The 24,817-nt window shown below is 40.1% G+C and overlaps 1 protein-coding gene across 1 annotated transcript in view; it reads left to right on the top strand.

The window, feature by feature from the left end:
- Positions 1-836: 836 nt before the first annotated feature.
- slc12a2 (solute carrier family 12 member 2) overlaps positions 837-24,817 on the top strand; it is a 51,043-nt gene continuing 27,062 nt past the window's right edge. The window contains exons 1-5 of the mRNA XM_053411585.1: positions 837-1,868; positions 19,022-19,141; positions 20,362-20,437; positions 22,521-22,616; positions 24,457-24,596. Coding sequence (XP_053267560.1) covers positions 1,299-1,868; positions 19,022-19,141; positions 20,362-20,437; positions 22,521-22,616; positions 24,457-24,596 — 1,002 coding nt within the window. The 5' untranslated portion in view covers positions 837-1,298. The remainder of the gene's footprint in view (positions 1,869-19,021; positions 19,142-20,361; positions 20,438-22,520; positions 22,617-24,456; positions 24,597-24,817) is intronic.

Raw genomic sequence — 24,817 nt, 5'->3', positions numbered from 1 at the left:
GAGAGGAAACCAAAACATAAAAACTGTGAGCCAGACCGACTGCCATGATTACTTGATAGTCGGTCTAATTACTTGATAATCAGTATGTAAATATATGTAAATGTAAGTTTTCATTTTGTCTTTTACACAAATGAATAAGACAGAATTTAAAATACTCTTTTACTGAGTATTTTACATTGTTCAATAGTTTTACTCCAATAGGCCTCCTGATTTATGTACTTATTCTATGCGTGCCCTTCGGACAGTAAGTTCCCAATTCATAATTACCACTGCCATGTTTTTGACTGTTTGTTTATGAGCAGGAATACCCCAAAACCACTCAACTGAAGGGGTGGGGCATGACCCATTAGGAAAACATTACATTTGGGTGTGGGTCCGAATCAAGGGGTGGATCCAGGATTTTTTTCTTTTCACTTTCTTTAACATTCTGAAATAGGTTGAGAATAACTCGAGGATCTAGGGAGTGTGTGATTTGGTGCAGATTCAAATCAAAATCTGAAATGTCTCATACTCATACAGAATAACAGCTGCCTGATGTTTTTACACAGGTTAGTCCTGGGGGACCATAATGCACTGCAGTCACTGAGCCATGTTTGTGTGTGATCGGACTAAATCAGGAGAGGTAGACATGTGTGCAGGGCCTCAGGCACAGGTGTGGTGAGAGAATCCAACTCTGAACGCTTTGGACCACCTTGGTATTGTGCTAGTGGGCCTGTTGGTGCAGTTTCACCGCCCCCTCCCTCATCCAGTCTCTTCCTCCTACGGGGGCTAAAAAACGCCCCGCCCACTGTTTGGGCATTGTGATGTTTTCTCGCGATATCTCCGTCCTGAACGATGAAGTCCACCCTCTTGTGATGCCGACTGCAGTGTGTATAACACCAGCGAGGGGCAGCTCTGGGAGTCTAGGCGGAGCTGCGGCAAGATCAACAACAGCATCCTGCCCTAAACAAGAGAAAGACCAGAGGTGGACGGTATTTAGTCCGGATGCTCCGAGCGAGCGGCAGTAACCGGAGGAATTTGGGGTTTACTGCGACAGAAGAGGAGGAGGAAGAGTGTGTGGAAGTCTCCAGCCTGTAGCCTCATGTTGAGAGTTAGCTAACGAGCTATCCTCCGCTCTCCGTTCGTCCGCCTCACGTCTGTTGAGCCTAGGCAGAGCGTGCTCTTCCTTAAAAGTGAGCAGCCAGTGCGTTTGTCACAGGGCGACTCCCGGGCTCCCGCACTTCCTCCAGTAAGTTTTAAGGGGACATTTTGTTGCTTTTTTCTGTGCGGTTCATACCTTCAGTGGTGTTATTTGTGCCATGTCGGCGACATCCGCGCCTACAGCCCCGGCTGAGACCAACCCTACAGAAAATGATTTTCTAGCCACCGATCCGGGTCAGAAGCCGCCCGGTCCGACGCCCAGTCAGAGCCGATTCCAGGTGGACATTGTCACTGAGGCAGCGGGTGCCACCGAAGACAAGTCCCCCAACTCCGACGCCTCCTCCGGGGTCCCATCCAGCGATAAGGCCCCTCAGGAGAGTCAGGGTGCGGATCCTGGGACCAGTGGCGAAGAAGCCAAAGGACGGTTTCGGGTGGTGAATTTCGCGGATCCGAGTGCAGCGGGATTCGATGCTTCCCCGGATGCAGCGCCGGCTGATGGGCTGCAGAACGGGGACACCGTCATGAGCGAGACGAGTTTGCATTCATCCACGGGGGGCCAGCATCATTATCACTACGACACCCACACCAACACCTATTACCTGAGGACTTTTGGTCACAACACCATCGACGCCGTGCCGAACATCGATTTCTACCGACAGACAGCAGCACCTCTGGGGGACAAACTCATCAGACCCACCCTATCAGAGCTGCACGACGAGCTGGACAAGGTAAGACTCCACACATGGTCCGCGAGAGCAGGGACTGACACAGTCGAGACTCCGGCTGGGTTTGCCGCTGTCACTGTTAAGGCAGAAATAAGCTCACAACGTTGTTATTATCAAGTAATGCACACCATCATAAAATACTATAGACCCGCTCAGTTAATTCCAGTCCATGTGCTCTGCATAGATATTGGTAGTATGTGCATTGGTGTAATGGAAACATGCTCGTTTCCTTTAAGCCTTCACCACCTTAGATAGAATCTGTGAAAACAGATGGATGTCGATCAAAAGTTTTTTCGCTGTGTTACAGGTGCACAGCTCACAGAGGTTTTGGTTGATTTAGTTCTTGAGCGATAAGCCTATTAAAATCCATTACAGTTGGAGCTTGTTGGATCTGGTCAGGTGATTATCTTGTGAATGGCACACAAAGACTAAAAGCCAATTTAGTTGCAAATGTCTAATTTTGTGATTTGTCGTGAAAACTCAATGAGCTCTTTGACATTTTTTACATACGATTTGTTAGAAGACCAAATATAAAGACATTTGTGCGTGCATGGAAATCTCTTTCATATCTGATTGAACATGTGATTCACACACCATGGTCAATAATGGGCTGTTATAACAGCCCCCACTTGCCTCATGTTTTCCACCAGTCACATAACCTGGTTGCTCCCATTCATATGCACTTGGTATAACAAGCCAGGCTCACAGTTGTCTCAGTGGCTTTAACTCAGTTTTAGCTTCAATCGTGCTCCATTATACAAATGTTCGCTGAACTCAACAACAGCTGACTAAACGGAAATCTCCCTATTCCCCTGTTATTTTCAGTGAAATTGTTTTTGTTTTGTGTTTGGAAGGACACTTGGGTTTTAACTGCATGTGACCTAAGATTGTTGTTGAAGAGGATTTTGCTGATCTAACCATTATATCGCTGTAGTTTTTACTCAAGCACAGTGAAGTGGAGTATTTATCTGTCCCTGAGTTGCCTTAAATTGTCAAGGTTAGAGTTTGATAAATGTCAAAGTGGCAGCAGTAGCCTGCATGGCTAATTCACCATAGCCCTGGTGAATTAGCACTGGTTGCTCATTTTGGAACAGGGAGCTATTATAGTGCCATCACTGTTAACATCAGGACTATGAGTAGAAGCCATTCATGAAATGCTATATATAATCTTTGGTCACCCTTCTGAAAATAACTTCCCCAATTATGTTTCTACATTGGAAATAAAAAATTGTAGATTTCAGAACGGTAGCCCTACTGATGTTTAAGGTCGATGCTGCTACTGTATTTTGATTTCAATACATTTGATTACAATTTTTTTTTTTACTGATTTCGAGTTTTTCAAATTGAAGTATTTTTGAAAAGCATCTTATAAATAATTTGGTTATTAAATAGGTAAATTCCACATAAGATATTTTACAGTATAACAATTATACTGTATGAATCTCTTTCATAACATTTCTTGTTGCTTATTATTGTTGCTCAGAGTTTATGCATTCCCCGTTTCATGCGTAGTAAGACTACTGCGCATTGAGTGCATGCAGTGTTGTAGTATAGCCATAACATGGTCATTGCAACACAAGTTAAGCTAGTTAAGCTGCAAAAAATGCATAACTAATATAGTTCCGTCGGTGTACCATGCACACCTGTTATCTTGAAATGTGTTTACTCTATGTATCCTGATGTTTGTTTAGCTATATACAGTAACAGAACAAAGGTTTATAATTCACTGATTGATGGCAACACTGTTGATTTTAATAGAAGTACGACTGTCTCAGACATGAGAAATGCATAGTATTAAATCTATGGTTTGGAAAAAGACAGAAGTCTATAAATCAGTGTAGATATCACCTATCATTAGAAAAAACAATTAGTGGAGTCCCTCTTATGTTTCAAAGTTTGGCCCAGTCCGAGATCACTACACACTGTGCAAGTGGTCACATGAGGATTGTGTCTATATGGTCTATATTCCAACACTGACAGTCATGGACTAGAGCTTTAAATAAAGAAGCTGGCTTCATTCATTACAGAGATACAAGTACAGTACTTAACAGAACACTGGGTTCTATAGTGTTCGTATTTTACTCTCCTAGAATAGGGGCAAATGCATGTGCAAACGCACATACACACTATAAATATGTAGGTAATAATGAGTGAATATGTATGTCAGAAATTGTAACTTTTTTGTGTACCTAATTTGTTTTCATCTAGACACACACATGCTCTTTGGCAAAATCGATTAAACCAATAGCCCTGCTAGAGTAGTGTGCATTATAGCCAGGCCAATAACAGGCTACAGGTTTCAGCCTGATGTAGCTTGTAACATTATACATAACTGGTGGCAACACGCTCTTGCAGCACATATAGTTTGCCTACATTTAGCTAGTAACTCCCTCAAACTCAGCACAACAACAAAATGCCTAAAGCTAAATGGTAGAAAGTGGGGCCGTATATATTATGCCAAAGGATTCTAAAACCAGTATGCACAGGACATGTTCGAAAACAATTCCATGTAAGTGGAGGAACTCGACAAATTTAATGAAGCATCCGGTGACACATGGCATACACTGGAAAGCAGAGGGATGCATCATGTTTGACTGCTTGCAGGACCCCATGCCAAGCCCATCAGCCTGTAGTGGGGGCGTCCCTGGCCCCCTGTGGTGAGGAGATAGATTGAAGAGTAGATGAGTTTGGACCTAGCGTAGTTTGCTGTATTATGCACTGACACTGTCATTTAGTGGAGAAATATTGTAGTTGGGTTTGATTTTGTTTTCATTAAATTATTTTGTTGTGTAAATTTGTTAAAAGAGAACAAATTAATAAAAGTGTCGCAGATACAAGATAAACACTCCTATTGTCAGGTCATGATGTCTTACCATGGTGACTGTATACAATAGTTGTGATAGAAGTTCTAATGGCCTGTTTTAACGCTCAGTTTCTGAAGAGAGATTATGTGCCTTCTCTGTTGATTCATATCGCACCTTCACTTGTTTGGATTCCAAACGACATGGAAATCTGCCTGATAATGGCTGTCAAGAGTGAACTTAAAAAAATCTTTGAGGCAACATGAATGAGAAGTCCTTTTAGTCCGCCTAAAAATGGAACGTCAGACATTGGCGGATGTATTTGCTCATAGAATTTGTCTAGCCTACTGTCCAGGAGCCAAGACATTGTGACTGTTATGTACTAGTTGAGAAAGTGCTGTTCATCTCACTGACCTTGTTTTTAGATTATCAAGTTAGTGAGCTGAAATATCAGGCTGTTCTAGGGAAGCGTAGAATGCAATATAACCACTCCACTGAGAGATATGACTCTGGGAATAAAATTATCTAAACAGCAGCAAAGAGGGTTATATTTCTTTAGAAAAAATATTATATTTTGGCTCTCACACACACTTTTTCCAGTTAAATTATCTTTCACACATCCAAAAATATTTGTTGGTACTGAACCAAAATCAGCTACAGGGTCATCTTTACTATGCAGTGTGAAAATAACAAAGTCAGCTGTGAATAATAATGTTTAATAATTTTCTAAGATTAAGTTACCAATGTGTAACCAAAAACAATAGCATTGTTTCGACCAACAGAAAGTGGCTATATACCTTCAGTAAGAGAAACTAATTATATTTATGACAAAATATGATTTTTAAATTTTTTTTTGTATTTGTTAATGTGACATACCAGTACCCAACGTAAGCACTTATTTTTTTGTGGAATCCAATGCTCTGGATTGAATAAAATCTATTCTGTCTTATATGTATCAATACGGTCTCTCAATATATTTTCTGAAAATTAAGCAGCTTTATATACATAATGTTTTATTTAAATTGCCCACCGTCATTTGTCAATCTGTATTGTAACAATTTATAAACCAAATTCAAAAGATCAATTCTTAAAATGTCTTCTATCAACATGATCATTAACCCCAAAAACCTTTACTTACCTTACCTACTTGTATGTAACTGAGAAGCACATTGGCGGGCTTGAGCAATGCTTACTACTGGAAATAAACATGCCCATTAAGCTGTTCAGTAAACAGGATGTGATGCAATACCCAGTGGGTTATGCATGTTGCTGCTGAATTGAGAGTAGTAAAACACAGCCCTAGTGTGCAAGTTGTTCGTGACCAGGTCTTTTACAAAGAAGGTTTAATCAGTTTTCAAGAACTGAAACTGTTTTCCGGGTTTCAATCAGTGAATTATCCAGATTGTATCAGCAGTAACAAGCTGTGAATGTATCGGGGACCAGAGTAAGAGTATGGAGCTGTTTGTGAATCAAAATACTGGTTGACTGTTCACATGACAGTGTGCCGTTTGTGTGTTGCCTGACTACAAAAGCAGCATCCAGCTGTGGGTATATGTAGTCAATATCTGCTGGCCCGACTAGATTTACTGGCATGGTTGTTTTTGCTAAGTATTTTTAAAGCCTGGTGTCTTGGGCCAAGTTAGCCTATTCTATGGTAATCTCTCAAAGATATGGGTATGGGCTAGTTTCTGAATTTACAAGAGGCTGACTGGTATGTGCCTCAACATTAGGAGGATGCCTTTGTACATGAACCAGCCCTCGCCAATTGCAATGTAAATTAAAAATGGTGAAGAACAATATCCCTCCATTGTTCTTTAATAACCGAAGCAGCTGATCCCATATCCAGCCGTCAAGTAGTTGGTGATGAAAAGCAGATCTCATGTTCTCAAGGTTGTGTAGCTGAAAGAGAGCTCCTGTTGTTTCCAGTGGTCAGAATACATTGGATCATAATGTCAAGTCTCTAGTACAGTGTTAGGGGTCGAGTCAGTTTCATTTCCATTGAATTACTAACGCCAGCAAATATCTATCAAATGATTTCATTAGCTCATGTGGTTAACAAAAACTATAAGAGGTGGCACTATTTGGGTTAATATCTTGAAAATAGCTTTGAACTTATAAATTCAGGGGGTTGTGGTTGTTTGAAGGTCATACTGACCCTGGTGTTGCCAGTTTATAAAGTCTAGCATTTGATAGCTTTCATCTCTTTCTACAGCATGCCCTGATCAAAATAGGGAATGGAAATTCCACCGCACCAATTGACAGCAGCCCATGGATTTTTTCCCTCGTTAATCAATGAGTCATTCAATGTAGTATGAAAGTGGTTTAAGAGACTGGGTGCTACCACATAATGGCTGAACACTTCCGCTTCTCCACTTAACCTCCTTTGTGCATGGGTGGTAAACTGCATAAGTTTAGTTGTATTGGGTGGATTGGAGCATCACAAGCAGGTAAATGCAGGAATGTCTCATGGTTCTGGTATATTGGGTCCCTGAAAAGGCGGCAGCCACACCAGCATGCTGTAGTTCCATATTGATAAGTCTGAAAAGGAAAGGTGACAGGGCAGATTTATTCAGTCCAGAGCAGCCAAGCATGAACACATTGTGCTTGAATATTGATGTGACGCTCAGTGTTGCTCCACTATAGATGCTCCACTGTGTCTGAAAAGGCTGGGACATATTGCATAGTTGTATCAAGCCATAGACTTTTAGAGTAAATAGGGTGACGTTAGGATGATCTGACTGTAATTTTTGACCTTAGCTTGAAAGTGGCCTCTCAGACATATCACAAGTATAAACATTTATTTTCTGTTGAACAGTGACCACAACTGAAAGTCATTTGGTTTGCCGCCGATCCTGACCTGAGTCCTTTCATTTTGGTGTCTCTTTGTATCCAATACTTATTTTTACGTGCCTGTGTATCTGACATGTTGAAACAAAGTTTGGAGAAGTGGGGGGTGATTCTTTGAGAGAGCTTGAGACAACTGCATGCCAACCTAAACCTGTGAGCTTCAACCATTGGATGGTATTAGTTGTCAATTACACGGTATCCATGCAGTGGGGCACATTTTACTCAATATTAGCCATATTTCACAAAATGTAGGTACACACAATATTCCCTTTCTTGCTTAAAAAAAGTGGAATCTTGTGCTACTCATTAATGACCTTTCATAATCACATTTCCTGTTGCCTACACTCCTTTCTGTTACTCTGCACTGCCCTACAGATCGACTGTCCACTCCAGTACTGCTAAGCTCAGCACTTCACGAAGCACATGCACCATTTTCAATAGTATGAGAAGTGAATGCTGACATCCTTTTCTCAAATACCACCGTCTCTATAGAGTGGCACAACAAACTCATTACTATAAATTGGTACACTGATACAAAATAGAAAATCTTGTCAATGCCAGCAGTACAGACTTCTATCTGTAAAATATACTAGAGCAAACAGTGAACTTTGGACATTGCAAATTTGACTAGAAATTGTGTTGCCAAGCAAGAGTCTGGCTAAAAGTAGCTTATTTAAAAGGTCTACTCTTATTCTGAGCAGTTTTGATTTAAATAATTTGCCAATTGCAGATGACACCACTTTTAGACATCTGTTTTGACAACTATTCATATTTGAGAACCTTGGTTCATTACACTTTTTTCTTTGTGTATGTAATCCACAACTCTGTTATCATACTGGATATATCAACATTTAAAAAATTATAAATATCAAGATCTAAATAACCAACACAGGTTATCATTTTAGCAGTTCATTTAATTTAATTTAGCCTTGTCTCCCAACAGGAAATGAGAGTAGTCTCTTGTGCCTTTCAATAACCTGCTCAGAAGAATGTCAAGGCTCCCATTTCTTAATTATTCACCTTGAACTGGGGACACTCTGACAATGGGAAGCTTTGTTTGTGTAGATCAGTTAACACATCACATTTCTACATAGCTAACATTCCTGTTGTTGAGAAGGGAACTGTTTGAACAAAGATGCTTGGAGGTCAACTTGATGTGACTGCCGTAGCCTCTTCGGCTCATTGAAACAGCCAGCTAAAACTTCCTGTCAGACCATGGTTGGCATCATGGAAAGTTGGCAGACATCCTTTTATTTACATATTTACAAGCTGCACCATGTGTTTGTGTGCAAACATGGCAACCACATGACAGGATGTATGGCACATGTCGACAGTACAGTTGCATTCATTTTACATATAAAAATCTTCTTGGTGGTCCACATTGTAAACATGTGTTTAAAGCATGGGGGATGGAAAGTTTAGTAATATCTTCTTTGTCATGGGACCAAAAATGTCACTGGAATGTTAGGGTCCTATTCATTTCGCGAAGAGTTGTGTAGTTGACAAGTATTCAAACACAACTTACAGATAGAGTAGTCCTGTGGAAACCTTTGGAGTTGTTCTGTATACTGTGTACTGCTACAGAAGACTCACTTGCTGCTCAACTTGTTGATCTAGGGAGGCTGTGGCTCAGAGGGAAGAGCGGGTCCTATCTCTAACCAGAATGTTGTTGGTTTGATCTGTCTTCCCTTTCCACTTGTCAAATTGTCCTGAATGGGTGAATGGCAAAAACTGTACTATAAAGCACTTTGAGTAGTCATCTATATACATACAGACCATTTAGACCAGTGGTCAACAACCTTTTCAAACCTAAGATCAATTTATAATTCCAAACTTAACCTGAGATCTACCACCCTGATATCTTCCAAAAGACCACGGTAAAACTTAAGAGGGTCATATTTATTATTTTTTGCTAAATTCTGTCAAAGGCTGGATGTACAAACATAACTATACACAAAGAAAGGCAGTTATGCAACTTTATCTATTCAATGCCCAATATTCACATTAATATCAATATCATATTTAGCTTCTCAGTTCAGCAATATGTGTTGCAGCACAATGTTTTTACATAAAGGCTTTGCCTTGAAGCTGATACAGATAGTGCTGTAACCATTTATGTTTGTGACATAAATTCATACATTACAACTCAAACCAGTTTCAAAAGCACTCCAGTGTTTAACTTTGTGAATACCTTCATTTGTTCTAACTGGGGCTTTGATTGTTATCAACAGACCAGAAGATACACTGCTTCATACTAGGGGTGCAACGATTAATCGACGTTGTCAACAAAATATTCGACGAAGATTCTGGAGAATTTCACCCTTAACATAGCCCGAAAAAAAACTACGTGCAATATCTGTATGGCAGACCTACTCTCCATGGAAGCAGGAAACACGCATTTGAGGAGGAGGCACGTTTCACATTGTAACGTACACGATGCAGACTCGCCTCGGTAAGATAGCCTGTTAGCTAGCTTGCTATATAAACGTATACATACCTGTGTATGTCCTTGGTTTTAAATGGACAAAAACTTGATTTTTCTTTGCTTTTGTGTCAACAGTACCCTTATATGCAGCAAAGTTTATTAAAAGACTTTTTTTTTTTTAATTAAGTATCGATCTTTATTGTCTTTATTTTTAGTCATCACATACCTCGAACAACCTCAAGCTAAATTTAAAAGCTGTTGGCTAAATAAGAGCAATTGAGAATTTGTGTCATGCATAATCCGATTAGTCGATTAATCGTTTCAATAATTGATGACTAATCGACTATCAGAATAGTCATTAGTTGCAGCCCTACTTCATACCGTAGAGTCCTGACATTTACTTTAGTACATTATACAATGTTTAGTGAAGGAAATGCAGTAGACTACTCCTCTGCCAGTAGCAGACACACAGCGCGTGTGAACAACTGACTACCGACATACAGCTGATTTGCGGTGCAACTCCTGCCAGTGAGTCTAGAGAGTTCAGAGATCAACCTGTAGATCGCGATCGACGGGTTGGCGACCACTGATTTTGACCTTTTACTGTCCTCTGCAACAGGAACTGCAGAAGGAAGACCACTCAGTGTCTGTTCTGGTCAGATCTTTATATACAGTCTATGGGTCAGACCTTTGTTTTAAACTCACTGCCTTTCCGTAGGTCAGGTTTATTGTAGCTGACCAGAGGTGTAAGATGCTGGTGTAGCTGTGTAGAATTAAGATCTTGTCCTGCTCTGACAGCCACCTGTTGTGCAATAGTAGTAGTAGATTTGACGTTGGCTAATTATTAATAATCATGAAAAATGATTATTAAAATAAAAATGATTTATTAAAAATAATTAAAAATTATAAAGCTATTAATTAAGAATAGTAAAATAATTAATTAGAAATGATACGGTTATCCATTAATAATAGTTAAATAATTAATGAACACGATAAAATTATCAATTAAGAATAATACAATCTGTAATCATTGCTTATCGTTGCGGGGCACCACCCTGTTTACAGGGACCAACAAGTCAATCTTTAAATATCAGTCTCAAAGGATATAAGTTATATTAATAACCTCAATATTTAATATGAAAGATTATATAATAAACAATGAAGGGTTTTAAGTTCGTGCACAGGCTATAGTAATCCAGCTGTATTCACATACATATGTACAAATAATCACAGAAATACAAATACTTTAATTACAAAAGTATTTATTAAAAAGGGAAATAAAGTTAAGGTTATTCAATGATTCTTCATTTAACAAACTCCAATATTTCAAAGATGACAACAGCAGCACTTATCATAATTGTCACACATGTAATACTGAGTATCCATGTGTGTGTGTGTGGTTGTGTGTGTCTGCCTGTCTGTGTCTCTGTGTGTGTGTAAGAAAGAGAAAGGGGAGTGGCTATGGCGTAATGACGAGATCACGTGGTGACGTAGTCTGGCCGAGATCAAGATGTTACGTTCAAGATGGAGGTTTATGACCCCGGTGACGACATGAGGTCGAAGACAAGATGGCGGTCGGTCGCCAGTTACACAAAGGAACTTTTTAGACAAAGAGATTTCTTATCTCCTGGTTCTGGCGCCGAATGGCGTCGAGATGAATTTAGGCTCTTTTAGTCAAGATTTAGCTGTGTAACATTAAATGTGTAAGTGTAGGTCGGGACGTGTGTAAAAACAGGTTCAGGAGAAAAGAGAAAGAGGGAGAGATAGAGACATCAGAAAACATCTTCTGAGACAAGCTACAGTGACTTCACCACTCAGTACACAAATTGGAGTTGTGTACCGATCTTTTAACAGGTTAAGTCTCTGCAAACTTAGTCGGACGATAACAGTGCTGCCGGAGGCTCTCTGTCACGGCGCGAGGCACTTTAAAACATTCGACAAAGTAAACAAGGAACCGGAAGTGACGTATCGTTTCGCCGCGTTTAAACACGGACTGAAAACAGATCAGCGATCTACAAACAAACATACACTCAAATAAAATGACACGCTAAGTATAAATACTAGTCTCTGCCCAGACAATAAAGCCTCTTACTGTGACCTTCACGGTGTTGCATGCGCGTGTCGCGCGGATATTCCGGAAGTCCAGTGAATGATCGTGGCCGCTCAAGCTCGGTGGCGCTGGTTCCTCTGTTGCGTCGGCTGGGCCGAATAGGAGCGGATTCTTCTTGCTCCTCAACGGGATGAAACGTTGTTCGTCTTCTTCGACGGGATGCTGCTTCATCCTTCTGCGACAGAATGATGCTTTGTCCTGCAGGGATTAACCGCTGTGTCGCAGTTGTGGATTGTGGAAAAGAAAGTCTCTGAGCTCGACCTGCGAGCGAGTTCCTCTGCGCGGCCTTTTCAAGTTAAAAACAAAAATAGTCTTTCAAAATAAGCTTCGACTTAAGATAAAAGAAAATGAAAATAAAACAAACGTTTGTGGTTATTGCCTCCTTTAGCAACTAAATCATCTAGCTAGACCGGGAACGGTCTATTGACGTCTTCAGAGAGCAGGAAATGGCAGAGATTTTTGATGTCTCAGCGTTTTTATTCTACCTGAGAGGTCCTCCTCCTTGAGGAGTTGGTCACGGCTATCAGCCAATTGAATTGTCAGAGCTGGACCTCAGTGGGCGGGGCTTGGAACTCAGCGGGGGTCCTAAAGGCTCCCTAGGACATTTTCCACCACCAGGGGGAGACTCTTAGGCCTGCTGGAGAAAGTTTTCCCTCCAAAAGTTTAACAATCCTTTGTCTTACCCTCGGCTCCAGTATCTGGTGGTCAGCCCCTGGGCTCTTCAGACCCAGCAGGGGTCCTAATGTTCCTGCGGGGGTCTTGAAACCTTCTGGGGCTTCTCGAAACTGCCAGGTAAAAGTACTCACAGGTGGATCGGAATGTTCCACAAGGCCTTGATTTATACAGGCCTTTGTGTTAATGGTCAGTTCACTCTGGGGTCTGGCCCTACACACCCTTGGAGTTATAACCGAGTAAGTCTCAAATTCAATAGCTGACATGTGGTATAAAGTACAACTTCTGCTTTGTTTTGGGCCTATGCCTGCTTCCAGTGCCTAACACGAAGTCCCTTCCATTTCAAACTAAAGCCGCTTTCCGACATGACCTGCGGGAAAAAATCCGGAGAATTGAATACAGCGATAAACGCAGTCTGCCTTTCACACATGCACAAAGCAGCGTGATGTTTTCACAGACGCGTTAACAACAGCAACAAATCCCTTGCATTATTCAGGCGAGAGGTGGAGCAGACAGATGCAGCAGACAGAGGCAGGAAGTGACGTATTTACTCTGTTGCGGAGATTACATGATTTACTTATATAAAACACAGACATGGGTGTCTGCTCATATCATCACAAACTCTCTTGAAATCATCCACAGTGTCTTTTACATGTATGATACTGCTATTTCACCAGGAATTTATTTTATATTTTTCATTTTTGTGTCTACTGCCTATTAAAAGTGTCAACCACCCCACTTGCTCGATGGGAATCCAGCAGGGATCCCCCGTTCTCTTCGCACATTTGTACGGACTATATATTCAGAGGCCAAACTGAGAAACTGCTTTTGTTCACAGGCCTTTCATAGATTCTCTTACCTTGCTCAGCAACAAAGCTCTTCATTGTTTGCAGGTGCCTCACTCGTCACATCTTTCACACTAGCCTCAGAGTCTAATAGTAATTTGACACAATTCCAAAACAAGAATCTCTGCAGTGTGAGGCCAGGCCATTTCACTTCCATCAACAGGCCTCAGCAGGGAATCTAACTCTTGGAGAGACTCAGCACAGTAAAAGAATAATGAACTGAATGGTGGGAGTTTTTTCAACAATGGTGAGATTTCTGAGGTATTGGACATCTGATCGTCCCTCGCGGTTACTGATAGAATCATGCAGGGAGGGTACGGGTCTGTCAGCATGAAATTGGTATCAGCTGGGGTTGAATGATGTTCACCACTGCCACTAGAAGTTAAGAAAGCTGTAAAGATGCTGCAACCCCCATTACACCCGTAAACAAAGGAGAATATTTGGCGTGTGCTTAATGAGTTACCTCAGCATGATTAAATTAATAATTTTATCTTAATAATTTCCTATCCATTAAGTAACAAGTAATCTTTTTTTTTTTTTTTACAACTCTTAAGATTTCATTTTATCAGAAAAAAAGTCTTAAATACTGAAATGACATAACAATACTAATCATATATGATAAAAAATAATAATCACGTCATCATGTGTCAGACACTTGACACAAATGACTTTCAACACATTTATTTATATGTAGCCATGAAGTAAGTTACCTTCAGCATGTGGCTTTTAATTCAAAAGTGCTCTATCATTACGTAACCCAACACAATCCTCTCTTTTGAAAGTGGGTTAGGGTTAGTGCCTGCAGTGAGGTCTGTTTTTCCGTGAAGTGGTGTGTAGCCCATACCTCACTGACCCAAACAGGAGCTGTATTTATTCTATGATTAGATGTGTTGCGTCAGTCCTGATAATATGTGGATTATGAATTATTCTTTAATATGTAGTCCCTAGAACGTGCCAGCTCTTTCCTGGATATGAAGCTTTGCCCTTCCTAGCTGCCGTGGGGTTGCAAAGGATAATTAACTCTTGAATTTGTTCCTAAAATTGTGCTTGACTTTCTGTTAACTTTTTCGAGTCTTGATTGCAAAAATAGTCCATTTCGTGGCAAGTTATGATACAGTTTGCCCTGCCGTGCTAAACTCTTGATGCTTTGTCATTGTTGTGCAAAGCCAGCCTCTGTGTTGCGTCAGCCATGTAGATAATCTCCACCAACTCATCCTGTATCGACTGCATTGTTCACTGGGCTGTGTATTCGGTGACTCAGTGACAAATTGTCTTAGTATAAAAAATATGTGATGCAGCTTTTCTTCAAGCCTTCACTGACATCAAATTTTGTGAAGAATATGATGTCATGTGGTGTAGTGATTTTTAGAAATTTTATGTGCAACTGCTGTGGTAGGATGATTTGAACACGGACTCTTGGTCCCCAACATACACAAAATAATGTAAACTAAAAGCACATCAGAACTTCGAGGTTGCTTCAACCTTGTTCAGGTTTTTGTGTCAGTCTTATGCTTTGTATTTTTTGTTCTGTAGAATGACTCGTATCAGAGTGTTTCACAAAGAGCAAAAGCGTTTGGGCCTCTCAGTTTTAGCTTCTCTTTGTTCAAGCTCAGCCCACTCTATTTGTGTGACAAATTAACTCAATGGATCACATCCGTCCAAGTCAAAGTTTTAGCTGACAGGTTAATGTGGCTTTCAGAATGTCTACTGATCATGAAGATGGTGCTGAAAAGCCAATGCTTTCACAATAATTCAATGGAATTGTTATAGAAGATAGTTGCTCAAAGCAGACAGGCCCCAAAGGTTAGATTAAATCCTTATTTAAAGCATCCATAGAAGACAATAATCAAATATACCAGAACAGTTGTTCTTCATTCTCAAAATATTAGGTAAATTGTCTCCCTCTGAGATGATAAGAATAGACGGGCAGGAACTAGAATCTATCTTGACGTGTTCCATAAATCCCCCAAACAAATGCTCCCTAGTAGACAGTGTCCCTAACGCCACACAAGGGCAGCATTGGTGTCATTATTGCATAATTATATTAGCAGAGCCCATCTATTTCAATAATTTGTTTCAAGAGCAGATGTATTTATTTTTGAATCGTTACGCCATAAAAATTAGCTGGAGCTGTTTGCTCAAAATGCTAATGTCATTTAATGTCATCTATTTTGAAAATTTTAAAAAAGAAGACCAAATATTTGGTTCCAGATACTTGGTGATACTGCTATATTCTGTATCCCAAAAGTATAGAATTTTGGTATACTGCCCTAATTACAACATGTACAACTAAAACGGTGCTTGGACAGTGCATACAACCACCAAGACTAAGAGTATATCTTGCTAGTAAAGCAAGTGAAAAACATTCCTTGATCTGCCCTTTAATTAAATCACAAGTCCTCAAGATCCTAAAATTATGATATGAATACAATTTTGATAAACCATTGAGGAAAAGGGCTCCCTCCAGTCTAAACATGCACTTTGATCATAACATGACCCTGACCTGAAGAGGGATTTTTGCTCTCAACAGCCTGTCTAACTGTCACAGCCAGATTGCAGCAGTTTTGCTGTGTCACTGAAGGGACACAGGCAGGGGGTTGATGCTGACAGGTGGCTCAGGTGAAGTGATGTAGAGTGATGCTCAGGGCCCCCCTCCCAGAGCTCAGCTCTACATGTGCCAGGGGCTCAACACTCTTAGATAATTTAAAACGCTTATTTATTGTAATAGAACCTCTCTGTTGAGAGATTTCCATTCACGTTAGTTTCATGTTTCCACTATCTTAGACCTTGCTTTAAGGCCCGAGGGAAACCATGGAAACCGTATTTTAGATACTTCTCAAATGAAGCCTGGAGGGTCATATCATAATAAGCCCTCTGATCCTGAGGTTGCCTTTCACATATGAAGAGCACATCAGGATATTTCCTGGTCAGTAACATTTACAACACTACAAGCATTTCCAGAGCATTTGGGGCAGTATTGCAACATGAAGGAGGCAGGGCATAAGCCTCTGACTCTGACATTCTCACATACATCCACTTCCCGATAAATTATTATATTATTATAGAGATTATTCAGAGTTCAGTGTGTGTCTAAAAGCATCCTAAGATTCAGTGGTTAAAATTAAACCACTATAAACTATGCAATGCCCATCCTCGTAAGCACCAATGAAAATGTATAACTTCTCTCTCTTTGGATGTGGACATTACCGTCCTCATCAATGGACATAGATCCTGAGGGCATGCGCACTAATCGATTCACATAGCCTGGCAGGCTACAGTAATATCATTGCACTTCCTTTCCACTGCTGTAAAATGACACGGTGTAAGGGGATCCATAACCCAAGGTCGTTTATAACCAGAGGAGATGTTTTTTCATGGAATGTATATTGAACATTTGAACAGGATATCCAGAGAATATCAATCTAATTCTTTAAAGCTTTTAACAGTCGTGAATTGTTTTTGTCTCCTTTTTTTTTTCTTTTTTTTTTTAATACAATTATACTGATAGACATTAATTTTAATTAGGTTTTCTTAGTCAAAGAACCAAATCTGCTGAGCCTGCCTGTTTGGTGCTAATTTTGTTATAACATTGATTATATACCCTCAGTATTGGACTTGCTGCTCAGCTGGGATGCAGGGGCACTCGTGTGGAGTGTCAAATACATGGCGTTCCTGGAATTTAAACCCATGTTGTGAAGAAAGTTTTAACACACTGCTAGTTTTTACACTCTTACCTAAAATGAAAATTTTACGGACATTGTGGTGGCCAGTGGCATGTCGCCTTCTGTTCATGCAGAGTTTATCCAAGGGTATTTCTACCGTACAATTTGCAGATCTCCCCTAAACAGCTGTCATTGTAGGAGTATCGCTAGATGCCACAATTTACTGATATCCCCACAGTTGTCACATACTGGCTCTTGGTTGATGCTAGTCCCCACTTAATTACTGCAGTGCACACAACTGAGACAGGTGTGTGGCAAATATTTAGGTGATGTTTACCCAGGTAGCCCACCAAGTAGTGCCAGTTTAGAAAAGCTGCCTTGGACCTTGCTTCCTCTCCATCTTTTGTGCCTTTTACATGTTGCAATTGAGGTTCCAGAAGCATAGGCATACTAGTACGACTGGACTCACAGGTTTGCGTTTCATTAACCATTGACCGTTGGTGTGCCTCATGCTTGGTGCTGCCATGATTGTCTGAGCAACAACAATTTCAGTTTTATGCTTTGGTGCTAGCATGCCATGCTAGCGATCGTTGCAGTACTAACGAGAAGTACATTGGAAATAATATCCACAACCAAATAAACACCTACCTGTTCAGCCATCTGCATCTGCCTCCCCTTTCACATAAACATGATTTAATTATTGGTTAGCTGATGCCTTGTTGCCAGATGAAAAGTTAAAAAGTATACAAAACAAAATATACTCAACTAATTTCCATGAAATTATACAGGGCAAATTACAAGAAAGAAGTGGGGTTGGATGGTAAATCTGTACTGTAAACCACTTTGAGTGGTCATCAAGACTAGAAAAGCGCTATATAAATACAAATCATTTACCATTATACATTTGCACTATTTGGTAACTCCCCACTGGGAATACAAAGCCAGCAATGTTGTTATTTGTGTAATGGAGCACATAAACTGTTCTGAAGAGTTGCATAGCTCAAACATAAACACTTCTGCTTAAGCTCTGAAGCTTATTTTTTTTCCTTTTATTGAAAGACAAATTTAGATTTGTGAATATAGGCCATGCAAATAAAATTTGATTCTAAATTGATGCTAAGAACAGGAACCTTTTCAGTATGTTTTTTTTCCACCCCACCTTAACTATATTGGAGCTTACAATAAGAATTCCAGCCTCTAGGTCTACTGTGTAAAGGATGTTCGGGAACCACACAGGATCATTTTTATATACATTCCTCCCAGTTAGCGGAAGAAGGAAATTCTGTAATAACGTCAGGCATCCTGTGTTCATCCCAAGGTCAAAGTGCTATAAATGAAGTAAGGACAGTAGACTGTACTCAGGAAGGCCACCAACATCACACCATTGTCTCTGAATAGGAGGAAGGCTTTGTATTTGTTTTTACTTGGGGTAGTAAAACATCCTCTCTGTGCTTCTGTCTATTTTAGTGTTTTAGCTAATGTTGGCAAGAATGTGACTCTTATCACACATACATTCCATGATCATTTTGAAAATCTCACCTCATGTTTAGTCACTTACAACACTACAGATTTGTTGTGTTGCAAACTCAGATTTCAACCTTGAAGATACCCCCAATGTGGTCTTGTATGGGTTCATTTGTATGTCCTGGCTCAAAGGTTGCCATGAGTACTCATGGATGAAATCCAGGTTTAAAATTGTTGGTTCAGTGGGCTATGGCTGACAGCATCACCCTCTACTCACTGTCTATGTTTGTGATCCACATTTAATTGTGATTTTATTTTTCTTCTTTTTAGGAGCCATTTGAAGATGGGTTTGCCAATGGTGATGAGCTGACCCCGGCTGAGGAAGCTGCCGCAAAAGAAGCAGCCGACTCTAAAGGAGTGGTCAAATTTGGCTGGATTAAGGGAGTGCTGGTAAGCCACTATTGAAATGTAGAAATTGTTGTAAACTACTGCAACTCTTACTATGTCTACTTTTGTCGAGTCTTCTTCTGTGTTTGCTTTATTTGTATTCTTTTTGGTTTTATTTGAATCAGTTGCGTGTGAAAAACATGATCAGCGAGCCCACTCGCTGGATAATCTCCTGCTGTGTTCTCACATGGGCTCACTTGGACATTATCCAAAGTTTTTACCAGGGGGCTGGCAGGAAAAATGACTGGTGTCTCTGACATTTGCGTTCTCACATACAGGTCATCTGAATCATTTCAGGAGATTATCTGGAGTTTCAGTGCATGCCTGAAGGCAGCTTAATAAACAATCTAGATGATTTATAATGAAAAAAATCCCCACAATAACAATGATAAACTTATAAGTAATTTTTAATGAAAGTATCTGTTCTGCATCTGAATTGAACTTGAATCTGCACAAGTACATCTTCACACTGTAAGATGATCCTTTTATGAAAATATTTTGATGAAAGCCATTCGAGACCAGAAGACATGAGAAGCGGTGCAAGGTTTATATTAGTGAGGAAGTAAGGACTAGTCATGTCAAAATAAAAGCAGTATTATGATATTCAGACATGTGTTGCTATAAAAATTACCTTGTCGGCTGACTGTACCTTAAACCACATGTTTCTCATTGCAAGTGATTTCTTTCTTAGTGTTTTTAGCTCCAACCAACCACTAACTGAGCCACCAGTAATTCACGCTCACAGTACTCAAATCCTTACCTGACTGTCATCTGCCCAACATACAGTTTAAATAATATTGTGTAATAGCACACATATCACCTGCAACGCAATAATGTAACGTTAATACGGTATGAACAAAAGCCAGAACATTGTGATCAAACATAAAGATTTGTCGGCAACTATACTCAAATGTTTGTTTTTATTTTACCTGTCTTCTGACAACACACCAGCAACTCAGCCCTGGTCTGTGACTAACTGTGAATAAAAAGAGCTACAAACAAAAGCATACAGTGTGCAGCTAATGCTACCACACAGGACTTCTAGGTGGTAGATTTCACATCTTTTGGTTACCTTCTTCTCACTGGCAGAATGCTTCTCACTTCTTTATTTTTTTACACAAATAAACACTTCTCTCAATCGTCCCCATAAAATCCCATTTATGTGATTTTATTGAACATGTCCCCTCTCATGCATACACAGTAACAGTCCCTCCTCCTTGTAGGTCCGCTGCATGTTGAACATTTGGGGTGTGATGCTCTTCATCCGCATGTCATGGATCGTTGGTCAGGCTGGAATTGGTAAGTAGAGATCATTTTTGGAGAGCTGAGCATTTAAATAAGTTACATTAAAAAAAAATGTTGCCTGTTAAAAAAAAAAATTCTGTTAAATTTACAATAACTTTCCTTCAAAAGCAAATGTTCAGTTTGTTTTTTGGACATGTAAAGTTGTGTGCAATTAGCCTGTGGTTAATGGTGTAACAACATTATTGCACAAGAAATAGTAGAGAGTATAAGACCGCCTCCTGCATGGCAATGCCACACTGAGGAATAAATACTGTAGAGTAGACAACATTCTTGAGTTCTTACATTGGAACTGATCTTTAAAAACATCACTTTTTTGGGGCGGCTGTGGCTGAGAGGTACAGCGGTCGTCCTCCAACCAGAAAACCGTGGTTCGATCCATCTGCATGCCAAGGTGTCCTTCGGCAAGATACTGAACCCCAAATGGCCCCTCATAGAAAAAAGACCTTGAGTGGTAATCAAGACTAGAAAAACGCAATTTAAATACAGACCATTTAATTGTGAATCTATAGTTTATAGAAATAACCACTTTATGACAATGCATGTATATTAATACATTTTATGGTAACATCAAACAAAAAATGTTTAATGCAATTCTAAGAAATTTATCATGATTCTCAATTTTTTTTTCAATATAACTATAACAACATTTATGAGGGGCCATTTTAGGGGTTCAGTATCTTTACCTTTGGCATGCAGATGGGGAAGAGTGGGGATTGAACTCCAAACCTTCTTCTTGGATAACGACCACTCTACCCCCTAGGCCACACCGCCACTAACAGATCTTGAGATGATTGTAAATTAAATTTTTGAATTAAAAGTTATTGCTAGTAGTTTAACATCAACTCAGGACAAACTAATGACCAGTGTTTCCAATCAATTACACACGCTGTGGTGGCCCAGGCCCAACAGTCTTCTTTAATTTAATAAAGCTGCACCAAAGTGCACACAATCACACATATATACACATAATCCTCTGGTTATGTGTGATCTTTTTCCCCCCATCAAAATTCATGTATTATTCCCTGAGCAATCTGAAAATTCTGCCAAACTTTGGCCAAGTCACTGTACCAAGTTTCATGGGAGTTCGTACAGTAGTTTGTGCATAATTTTGTCGACTAAATAACTAAATAAGAAGCAAACAAACTGCAGAACTTTCATGTCAGAGGGGAAAAAAGCATTCATGAGGGTTCAGGTGTTTTGGGATTCTCCAGCCAGTGTTAAACATTGATGTGACAAAGAATGGACATAATTCAATTAGATTTATTTGTATAGCGCCAAATCACAACATACAAGCAGTTGTAAGCAGCACTTTGGCGACTGTGGAGAGAAAAAACTCCCTTTTTAACTGGAAGAAACCTCTAGTAGAACCAGACTCGATGTGGGTGGTCATCTGCCTGAATGTTTTAAGTTTAACCTTAAATGTAGAGATGGCGTCTGTCTCCAGAACCCAGAGTGGGAGCTGGTTCCACAGGAGAGGGGCTTGTGTTTTGGGACCGAAGTGATCTATTTGGATAATATGGGGTTATGAGCTCTTTGATATTGAAGGCTTTACTGGTAAGGGCTTTATATGTGAGGAGCAGGATCTTGAATTGTATTCTGAATGCAGAGAGGCTAAGACAGGTGTAATATGATCCCTCCTTCTAGTTCCTGTCAGCACTCGTGCTGCAGCACTTTGTACCAACTGCAGGATTTTCAGAGACTTACTATGACATCCTGATAGTAAAGAGTTACATTATCCAGTCTAGAGGTAACAAATAACACATACTTCCTGAGTTGATGACGTCAAATATAACTGTAATGCTACCAACAAGTGTGGAACACAGCCTGTATTTACTGACATTCTCACTTCACACACCACATCCCCCAGAATTTGTTGATAATTCTCCACTTTGAAGTGAAATATCACCACACAGTGACACATGTATCAGACTTCATAGCTGGTCTAAAGGCGCGGAGCTGCTACTTTTCACAGAACTCTCAGAGTGATTGGACGGCCTGCTCGAAAACTGTTAACAGTGTTGCACATTTTTTTCAGTTCAAGAGGTTTGTAAAGTTCTTTCTGTGTTTTATTTTGCAGGTCTCGCCTGTTTGATTGTTGCCATGGCTACTGCAGTGACGACCATCACTGGTCTCTCTACTTCTGCCATTGCCACAAATGGATTTGTACGAGGAGGTATGCATAACTTTCTTCTATATTTTAGTTGTTTTGTCAGTGATGGTATTCTTTCTTACTTTGAGACAGAACAAATGTAATGTAAAATATATTTTTAATTATTGGTTTATGAGAGTCCACATCACAACTACAGTTAAGAGGTATACATAGACTCATCGTGGCCATGTATTGCTTTTAAAGCTTTATTTGAACTGTCAGAATGAGTGTACACTATGCATTGATACAGAATACATAACCTCTTATTAGTCAGACAGAACTGAAGTTTCCTCCGCAGGAGTGTGGGGATTGATGAATTTTCTAACACGAAAATGAATAATACAAAAGGGATACAAATATCAATGGATGAAGCAGTGCCTTAAATGCAGAAGACACTGATGAAGATATCAAAAGAGCTGGTGCTGATAAAAGCCAACGCCTATGTTGATGTGCTGTAAACAAAAACCCACGATCTCTGCAGCAGAATGAATACATTGCATCCTGCCTCTGCCTGCTGCACCACCCCTTACCTGAATCTTCTGGAGGATTTTTTGCTGTTGGGAATGTGTCTAAGCAGAGAACCTCCTGCTGCATAGTTCATAAATGAAAGGGAAAAGTAATCTGGACGCAATTCTCCAGAGTTACTCTGGAGGTCATGTCTGAAAATGGCCCAAGAAACACATTTACCGATTAGGGTTAAGTGCAGTTGCCAATATTTCACAACTCCTGAAGTATAGTTGTTCACACCTGACGTGTGTGTGTGTGTGTGTGTGTGTGTGTGTGTGTGTGTGTGTGTGTGTGTGTGTGTGTGTGTGTGTGTGTGTGTGTGTGTGTGTGTGTGTGTGTGTGTGTGTGTGTGTGTGTGTGTGTGTGTGTGTGTGTGTGTGTGTGTGTGTGTGTGTGTGTGTGTGTGTCAATCCCAATCTAACCAATGTGTAAGGTGGTTTGGCAGAGAACAGAAACAAGACATATAACTCTGAAGCTGTCTGTAGACTTAATATATTAAAGACTGAAATCGATAAGTTGGATTTTTCTGTGACATTTGGTGGTATAGGTTTCTCACATTGGTGTCCTAGATTTCTAGCCACTGGGTGACTAGTCAGACCATAGTGTGGTCCATTAGGACATGGGGCCATCAAACTAAAACATTTAATATCACAAAACAGTGTGACACAACTGAACAGTTTACAACACAGTGCAACTTTTTATGTTCAGATGAATTCTCCAGCAAGGCCTCGGGGCAAATCTAAGCTGCTTTATTGCAGGCAAGCGTGTGATTATAGACGAGACGCCAATAGCTGGATATTAGATAGAAGTAGCATGCCCAGCCAGACCTGTTGTTTCAAACGGATTGATATTTTATCCTGGAAACAAAATAAATGTGGATTAATGGCTGCCCTGGGGACCTCTCCCTGCTGTTGAACTGGTGAGGCCACGACAGTACGTCACACAAGAGTAGAGTTCTTAATTGGTCATTGTGCTAACGGGGCTCATGGAAACCTCGGATGGAACTGTTTGACATAAACAACAGATTAAAGTGGGCCTGTTAGCAGATGATTCAGGCTTTACCTCTGGCTTCATACTATCTAAAGTGTTTTAAAGAGAAAGCTTTGGAAACACTGAAAATAACTCACTGGGCCTTTAACCCACCTCCTGACAGTTTGTATATTTACAGGTCATGTGTGATAGGCTGTCGATAGTTATTCCATTGTACATTACTTTTATTTGCAAATAATTGCAATATCATCCCACTGCATACATAAACATGTCAAGTTAAAATAGTAAATCCATGCTCTCATTTTATTCCAAATTTATTTAACAGTTACCTTGAACTAACATCTTGTTCATTTATTTGTATTTCCAGGTGGAGCATATTACCTGATTTCAAGGAGTCTGGGTCCAGAGTTTGGAGGCTCTATTGGTCTGATATTTGCCTTTGCGAATGCAGTGGCTGTGGCCATGTATGTGGTGGGCTTTGCTGAAACTGTTGTTGAACTTCTTCAAGTAAGTTTCTTAGCACCATGTGGTACTTTTAGAACCTATTTAAGCCTAGTATTAACATACATTCTGAGTGATCCAATCACAAGTGGGCAGCACTAAGTTCAGGTGTGAATGCACCCAAATGCTTCTTCAATGTGCCTTGTAAATGCAAATGTGTCGAGGGCCACATATGAAGGACAGCCGTCTTAGCTGACATCTTCTGTCACGCTACAATTTCACACTGA

The sequence above is a fragment of the Pleuronectes platessa genome, chromosome 19, assembly GCF_947347685.1.
Source record: "Pleuronectes platessa chromosome 19, fPlePla1.1, whole genome shotgun sequence".
Classification (NCBI taxonomy): domain Eukaryota; kingdom Metazoa; phylum Chordata; class Actinopteri; order Pleuronectiformes; family Pleuronectidae; genus Pleuronectes; species Pleuronectes platessa.
The sequence above is the reverse complement of the archived record's forward strand: the minus strand, read 5'-3'. Positions and strand labels throughout refer to the sequence as shown.